The sequence below is a fragment of the Vicia villosa genome, linkage group LG1, assembly GCF_029867415.1.
Source record: "Vicia villosa cultivar HV-30 ecotype Madison, WI linkage group LG1, Vvil1.0, whole genome shotgun sequence".
Classification (NCBI taxonomy): Eukaryota; Viridiplantae; Streptophyta; class Magnoliopsida; order Fabales; family Fabaceae; genus Vicia; species Vicia villosa.
Genome location: NC_081180.1, coordinates 161,038,067 through 161,046,692, shown reverse-complemented (window position 1 = coordinate 161,046,692; position 8,626 = coordinate 161,038,067). Strand labels below are relative to the sequence as shown.

The 8,626-nt window shown below is 43.9% G+C and overlaps 1 protein-coding gene across 1 annotated transcript; it reads left to right on the top strand.

Moving 5' to 3' along the window:
• Window positions 1-410: 410 nt before the first annotated feature.
• On the top strand, window positions 411-2,383 carry LOC131658443 (uncharacterized). Its single transcript, XM_058927737.1, has 2 exons — window positions 411-1,894; window positions 2,287-2,383. Exons 1-2 carry the CDS (start codon window positions 411-413, stop codon window positions 2,381-2,383), a joined length of 1,581 nt encoding a protein of 526 aa, XP_058783720.1.
• The last annotated feature ends 6,243 nt before the right edge of the window (window positions 2,384-8,626 follow it).

Below are 8,626 nucleotides of genomic sequence, written 5' to 3'. Positions count from 1 at the left end.
ATTGGTGCCTCAGGAGGACTGATAACGCTGGTTGCCATTTTGACCTACCCTGACCTAGACTACACCCGTGAGTGGGGAGGGATATACATGACAGGTACCGTTGGTGACTATTTGGTTCTGTGGGTGACTATTTGGTTCTATTGATGATTATGGTTCTTCTGGTTCTCTGATCTATGCCGGACCTTTGATCCTATGACATCTTCTTGCTCAGAATTATTGCCTTGGTCCCTCTATGTCGTGGGGACCCAATCTGCATCATTTACATCATAGCATGTTTACATTTCAAAAAAAAAAACAAAAAAAAAAGGAAAAAAAAAGAAAAAAAGAAGAAAAGAAAGAAAAGAAAAAAGTTAATTCTCATTTGCATGTCATTTTTCAGGGTATCCAGAAAGTATCAATCTCTGTCAAGGATGGATAACAACGTGACCGTCAATCAGGGAGCTACAAGGCGCACACACACTTATACTTTCCATCGCGAGGGTATGGTTCAATTGGGGCAATTGGGTGAATTGGTCACTGGTCATAATGAAACAGTGTTCGGTGACAATTATGGCAACATATTATCTCTTCTGTACTCGCGTGTCGACGAATGGGCCTTATCTACTCTTCTTCAGTTCTACGACCCAGATATCCGTTGTTTCACATTTTCGGATTATCAGCTAGCTCCCACTCTTGAGGAGTACTCTTACCTCCTCAACATCAAGATTCAACACAGAGTGCCTTTTGTTTGTGTCCCAGAGAAACCTAGGTTGGATTACATTGCCAACGCTCTTTATTTGAGCTTGGGGGATGTTCATGATAACTGGAAGAAGAATGGTGATACTCATGGCTTCTACATGAGTTTCCTGGTTGAAAAAGCTCAAGAATTTGCTGACAAAGGAATATGGGAGGCTTTCAATGCTATTTTGGCCGCTCTAATCTATGGAATTGTGATGTTTCCCAACATTCACAAGTTCGTTGACTTGGCTGCTATATGTCTTTTTATGGACAAGAATCCAATACCCACCCTATTGGCTGACACATATTATTCTATTCACTCTCGGCATGGTAAAAGGGGGGCTATTCGAGGTTGCTTGCCGCTGTTATATAAATGGTTCAAATCTCACTTGCCTGCTAGTGGTCCGTTTGTTACCTCTACTCAGAAATGGTCTCAAAGGATCATGGGACTTACTGCAAACGATATCGTATGGTATCAATTCCGAACAGGCATATCTGAAGTCATTATTAGGTGCGGAAACTTTGGTAACGTCCCGCTCATTGGGACAAAAGGATGTATTAACTACAACCCAATTCTAGCTCTTCGTCAGTTGGGTTATACCATGAAGAGTGGGCCTTCGGATAGGGAGATTTACCAATCCGTGTACTTTGAAAAGGGAGCTGACCCTGTAGCGCTTGAGGAAATCAGGAAAGCCTGGAATAACATTCATATAGGTGAGAGATCCACTCTGGGAGCCAAGAATGCCATTGCTATGGAGCCCTATACCGATTGGGTTAAGGAGAGAGTCAAGACACTTCTGTTACCATTCCCGAGGGTCCCTCTCTTGTATGCACAACCTCCGAAGATATCGGAAACTATGGTATCAAGGGAACGTTTTGACCAGGTCCGCGTCGCCAATTTGAGACTGAAAGAGAAAGATAGGGATATGGATTTGAAGCGCTATTTCCTTAAGCAGACAAAGAATGAACTGGCCCGTGAACTTAAAACTCTCAAAGGAGAGTCTTCTCAAGCCAGGAAGAGGGTTAGAACTGAAAAGGACGGAAAAGCTGTTGCCGCTCCTACTGAAGATCCTCAAAAGGTTATAGAAAAGGCTATAAAGGAAGAAAAAGAGAAGCTCAGACGAGAGTATCAAGAAGACCTGAAAGCCCACAAGCTCCGACTGGAGAAAGAAACCAAGTATGAGTTGAGGACCATGAAGAAGAAACTGGAAGAAGAGACCACTCAGAGAATAGCAGTTGAGACCCAACTGAAAGGAAGTCACCTCCGCACCGCCCGACTAGCTGAAGAGAATGTCAAGCTCAGAGATCAAATGATGAGTGAAGCAAATGCACTTGAGAAGACCTATATCCCAGAATGCAAAGGGTGTGAAGAACTTAGGGATTGCTGCAAGAATCTAGACACGCAGTTATTCCGAAAGGATGAAGTGATCCAAAGCCTTATCAAAGGAAGAGATCGGGAGACGACTAAAAAGCTATTTGACGAAACAAAGAAGTGGAGTGACGCTCATTTCAGACAAGGAGGGCCTTTGTTCTACATTGAGATGAATTGATAATTGAATCTGTTTGTAGATCACCACCAGATTTGTTGGATGGGGTCTCTATTGTTCTTTATATTGAAACATTGTTACTTGTGTTTGAACCTACTCGCCTTAGGGGGCTATTATGAATGAAATGAATTGCTTTCCGTTTTCACTTGATATCTCTCTCGTCACGTTGTTATTTGTTCTTGACTATCAATCTTACTTTGGATACCCTGAAAATGACACAACACATCATATGCACACATGCACACATACATCCACATTGTCACATTGCATTTTTTCAGGTTATTATACAAGACACTAATTGGGGTCCCTTACAACAGATTTCTTTTCCGACGACGAAGCTGACTTTCTTACATCCTTACCGCACCAGAAGCAACGAGAGAATCATGGAACAATTTGAACAGAATCAAGCTGCCCTCCGTAGGGATATGGATGTTATGGGGGAAAGAATGACCCAACTTATGGAGACTCTCCATGTCGTTGTCCAAGGACAAGAAGAACTCAGAAAGAGCGTTGCTGGATTGATCAAGGATACTCCTACTAACTCTGCTGACGGGGGGGTAAAAACTAAGGAGATTCCTGTTGAGGGTATAGCAAAGGTAGTGGACGACCACCATGAGGTTATTGATCTTGAACATGATCTTACTGCTGAGTTGACCGAGACTGCCAAGATGTACCAAGCTCTCGAAGAACGCCTTAAGGCCGTTGAGGTTGCTAAAACTTCGAGTTTCGATACCGCTGCCCTGAGCTTGGTACCTGGAATTGTTATTCCACCGAAGTTCAAGGTGCCAGATTTTGATAAGTACAAGGGAGTTACTTGCCCAGAAACTCACATTCGTTCTTACTGTCGTAAGATGGCCGCTCACGCCGAGAACGAACCTCTGCTTATGCATTTCTTCCAGGACAGTCTCACAGGAGCTCCGTTGGAGTGGTATATGAAACTTGAGAGGGCCAATGTCAGTACTTGGGGAGGACTTGTTGATGCCTTTTTGAAACAATACCACTACAATACTGCTATGGCTCCTAGCCGTGCCCAACTGCAAAATATGTCACAAAAGTCTGAAGAATCTTTCAAAGAATATGCCCAGAGGTGGCGTGAACTTGCTGCTCGAGTTCAACCTCCTCTTCTTGACCGAGAATTGATTGATCTGTTTATGGGTACTCTGAAAGGGCCGTACCTTCAACACATGGTTAGTAATACTTCTCCGTCCTTCTCAGATGTGGTTATCATTGGTGAACGGGTTGAGAACTGTGTAAAAGCTGGTACCATTCAAGGTGTTACTAGTCCTAGTAACTCAAGTGGTAATGGTAAGAAGCCGTATTCTGGGTTTGTGAAGAAGAAAGAAGGTGAAACCAGTACTGCTTCAGTTGACCAAGGTAGAACTCCAGTATACTCTGCTGTTCCACCTCCTTACTACCCGATGCCATATGCTGTTCCCAATCCGTATGCCCCTCAGGCATACGCTGCTGCATTTCCACAACCATGGATGGCACCCCAACAGCCTTTCGTACCACAACCACAAGTTGTTGCTCCTCAGAATCGTCAACAGAATCCTAAGCCTCAAGGTCAAAGAGCTCCACAAAGGCAAAGGTACCCTGATAGGCGTATAGATCCAATTCCGATGCCATATGCACAGCTCCTTCCTCAATTACTTGCTGGTCAGTTGGTGCAACTCCGTGAAATGGGCCCTCCGCCTAGTCCTCTTCCTCCAGGATATGATGTTAATGCTCGCTGTGAATTCCACTCAGGCGCTCCAGGCCATACGATTGAAAAGTGTAAAGCGTTAAAATACAAAGTCCAGGATCTTCTCGATGACAAGCTCATCTCGTTCACTCCTACTGGTCCTAATGTGCAGAATAATCCTATGCCTCCTCATGCTGGTGCGACCAATGCTATTGAGTCATGTGATGATCAGATCCTAGTAAGTGATGTTAATGAGGTAAGGATGCCGCTAGCAGTTGTCAGAGAGTATCTTGAGCAACAAAAGGTTTTGTGTGAACTACATGACTACTGTTTACAATGTTCTTCTAACCCTGAGGAATGCGTTAGGTTGAGAGAAGAAATCCAGAAACTGATGGATGAAGGTGTTCTTAGAGTGGAAAGGGTCATTCATGTCGAAGATGTGGCTACTTTGGAGATCCCTTACTACCCTGCTGAGATATCAAAGACTCAGGACACTCCTTTGGTCATTCATGCTCCGAGTACTCCTTTGGTCGTTCAAGCTCCGAGGACTCCATTGGTTATTCAGGTTCCAAATGTTCCTTCGACTCCTTCAACCTCGTCTATTGTTCCCTCTCCTGTGAATGATTCTAAGGCTGTTCCTTGGAGTTATAATGCCGTGTATATTCGAGGGAAGAAATATGATTGTCCTCCAGTAGGTAATTCGAGCATCACTAATATTACTGGCACTAGTGGCATTACCCGTAGTGGTCGGATCTTTGCTGCCCCTCCTCCGCTTCCTAAAGAGACCAATAAAGAGGCTAGTACACAAGCAAAAGGAAAGCAAGTTGCTGTTGATCCTCCTGTGACACGTAATGCACAAGATGCCGAGCAACTCTTGAAAATCATTAAGAAAAGTGGTTACAAAGTGATTGACCAACTCGATCAGACCCAAGCCAAGATCTCCATCTTGTCTCTCTTGGTACATTCTGAAGCTCATCGTGATGCTCTGATGAAAGTTCTGGCTTCCGCTCACGTAACTCAAGACATTACCGTGCCTCAGTTTGAAGGGGTTGTGACCAACATTGCTGCTGGTAATTGTTTGGGTTTTTCTGATGATGAGCTTCCACCTGAGGGTAGAGCACACAACAAAGCGTTGCATATCTCCGTCAAGTGTCTGGATGCTGTGTTGTCTCGAGTTCTGATTGATACCGGTTCTTCTCTTAATGTGATGCCCAAGACCACTTTGTTTAAGCTAAGTATGGATGGGATTATGATGAGACCATGCACTATGAGTGTCAGAGCGTTTGATGGCTCTAGAAGGTCCGTAGAAGGGGAAATTGATTTGCCTGTTTTGATTGGCCCTCACATGTTCTATATTGCCTTCTATGTCATGGATATAAGTCCTTCATACACTTACCTCTTGGGTCGTCCTTGGATCCATGCTGCTGGGGCTGTGACATCTACCCTCCATCAGTGTTTGAAATTTGTTGTGAATGACAAGATTGTTGTGATCACTGGTGAAGAGGATTTGATCGTCAATAATCTGGCGTCATACCGTTATGTTGAAGTGGAGGGAGAGATACAAGAGACACCTTTTCAGGCCTTAGAGATTGTGTCGGTTGATAAACTCCCCGTGGTTGAAAATAAGAAAGAACTCGGAGCACCCCTCTCGTCTCTGAATGATGCTAAGGCCTTCTTAGAAGCTGGTACTCCCCGTAGTGCCTGGGGCAAGCTGATTGATGTTCATGAGAAGCGAGACAAGTATGGCCTTGGGTATCAACCATCTTCCTCTACTCAGCTCAGCATAATTCCTGGAAAGAAGGTGATTCCCCCCATTTCTCAAGTGTTCGTCAGTGCAAGCACCAGTTCTGGAAGTCAGGTTCTCGCCGTGGATGATGATGATGAAGAAGATCTCTCCAGATTCATTTGCCATGCTGCGCCTGGACAGGAGCTCAACAATTGGACTATCTTGGACGTCCCCAGAGTCACTTTTATGGAGATGTAATTTTCTTGTTTCGATAGGTCATATGCTTCGCCCTAAGCATTTTGACCGCTTGTACAAAGAAGGGCCCCCATGTTGTTTCAATTTGTTTGATATTGAATGAAAATCATATCTTCGCATGCAATTACTGTTCCATTTCTTTCATTTTTGTTTTTTTTACTTCAAAAACTTTTTCAAAAATGGCAAAGCTTTTCTTTTCCCTTTTCTTTTTATGTGTTGCATTCTAAGGCATAAATCATCCATCGTGCAGATCTGGCTCGAATTCCATCAAAAATGATAATGTTACAGTTCCACGTCTTAATATCCTTGAGAATCCAATTGACCAAGCTGATGAGGATAGTGGGGAAGACTGTGAAGTCCCCGAGGAATTGGCAAGACTTTTGAGACAAGAGGAGAAATCTATTCAGCCACATCAGGAAGCCATAGAAATCATCAACCTCGGTACAGAAGAAGCAAAGAGAGAAGTCAAGATAGGTGCCGCTTTAGAAAGTGATGTAAAAAGAAGGTTGATTGAGTTGCTTCGAGAGTATGTTGATATCTTCGCCTGGTCATATGAAGACATGCCTGGTTTAGACACGGATATAGTTATGCACAGGCTACCTCTCAAACCAGAATGTCCGCCGGTAAAACAAAAACCACGAAGAACTCGACCTGATATGGCTTTGAAAATCAAGGAAGAAGTTGAAAAACAGTTGAAGGCTGGTTTCTTATCTGTGTGTGAGTATCCTCCTTGGATTGCAAACATAGTACCTGTCCCTAAGAAGGACAGAAAGGTGCGCATGTGTGTCGACTACCGAGATTTGAATAGGGCAAGTCCGAAGGATGATTTCCCTCTGCCTCATATTGATGTGCTAGTCGACAACACTGCTCAGTATCCGGTATTCTCCTTCATGGATGGTTTTTCTGGCTATAATCAAATAAAAATGGCTCCTGAAGATATGACCAAGACTACTTTTACCACTCCGTGGGGTACGTATTGTTATAAGGTGATGCCTTTTGGTCTTAAGAATGCTGGTGCAACATATCAATGAGCTATGGTGACCCTTTTCCATGATATGATCCATAAGGAGATTGAGGTGTACGTCGATGATATGATTGCAAAATCCCAAACTGAGGAGGAACACTTGGTATATCTTGAGAAACTGTTTGCTCGTTTGCGTAAATTCAAGTTGAGGCTTAATCCAAACAAGTGCACTTTTGGAGTGCGATCTGGAAAGTTACTCGGATTCATTGTGAGCCAACGAGGGATTGAGGTCGACCCTGATAAAGTAAGAGCAATACAGAATATGCCAGCACCGAAGAATGAAAAAGAAGTTCGAGGGTTCCTTGGGAGATTGAATTACATAGCCAGGTTCATTTCTCATCTCACTGACACCTGTGAACCCATCTTCAAACTGCTGCGCAAGAATCAAGATATCCGTTGGGATGATCATTGTCAAGAAGCTTTTGAGAAGATTAAACAGTATCTCCAAGAGCCGCCAATTCTCATGCCTCCGGTTCCTGGGAGGCCTCTTCTTATGTACTTAACTGTGCTTGAAGGATCTATGGGGTGTGTGCTGGGCCAACATGACGAGTCTGGTCGAAAAGAGTGCGCCATTTATTACCTAAGCAAAAAGTTTACCGATTGTGAATCCCGCTACTCACTACTCGAGAAAACTTGCTGTGCTTTGGTATGGGCTGCTCGCCGGCTGAGGCAGTATATGTTGACTCACACCACTCTATTGATCTCCAAAATGGACCCGATAAAGTACATCTTTGAAAAGCCGGCTCTTACAGGGAGACTAGCCCGATGGCAAATGCTTTTATCAGAATACGACATCCAGTATGTCACACAGAAGGCCATCAAAGGAAGTGTCCTTGCAGATCATCTTGCTCATCAGCCATTAGAAGAGTATCAGTCAATGAAGTTTGACTTTCCTGATGAAGATATCATGAGACTGGATGATAACGAAGGACCCGAACCAGGAGAGCGATGGACTCTCACGTTCGATGGTGCATCAAATGCTATGGGCCATGGTATTGGGGCAGTTTTGACTTCTCCTCGTCAAACTCACATCCCTTTCACAGCTAGAATATGCTTTGATTGCACGAACAATGTGGCAGAATACGAAGCTTGCATAATGGGTCTCGAAGCAGCCATCGATATGAGAATCAAGATCCTTGAGGTTTATGGGGATTCTGCCCTAGTTATACATCAAGTAAGAGGCGATTGGGAAACACGACACCCCAATTTAGTTCCTTATAGGGACTATATCTTGGAGTTGTTGCCCGCCTTCGAGGAAATCACTTTCAATCACATTCCCCGAGAGGAAAATCAATTGGCAGATGCTTTGGCTACTTTGGCTGCTATGTTCAGAGTTAGCTCCCCTAAAGAAGTGCCAGACATAACGATCCTCCGTTACAAAGAGCCTGCCCATGCATTCCCTGCTCATTGTCTCACTACTGAAGATGTGTATGATGAAAAGCCATGGTATTACGACATCAAGAGGTATGTTGAGAAGCAAGAGTATCCCGAAGATGCTACGATTGGTGATAAGCGAACGCTTCGAAGGTTAGCATCCAAATTCTTCTTGTCAGGAGACGTCCTGTACAAAAGAAACTATGATTCAGTTTTGCTCAGATGCGTGGATAGACACGAAGCAGAATTGATCATGCGGGAAATTCATGAAGGATCTTTTGGCACTCATTCCAATGGACATT

Excerpts from the sequence above, each read along its gene's own strand:
- LOC131658443 (XM_058927737.1), top strand. The coding sequence starts at position 411 with ATGGATAACAACGTGACCGTCAATCAGGGAGCTACAAGGCGCACACAC. Across the intron at positions 1,895-2,286 it reads CGACTGGAGAAAGAAACCAA|ATCACCACCAGATTTGTTGG; the intron begins GTATGAGTTGAG and ends ATCTGTTTGTAG.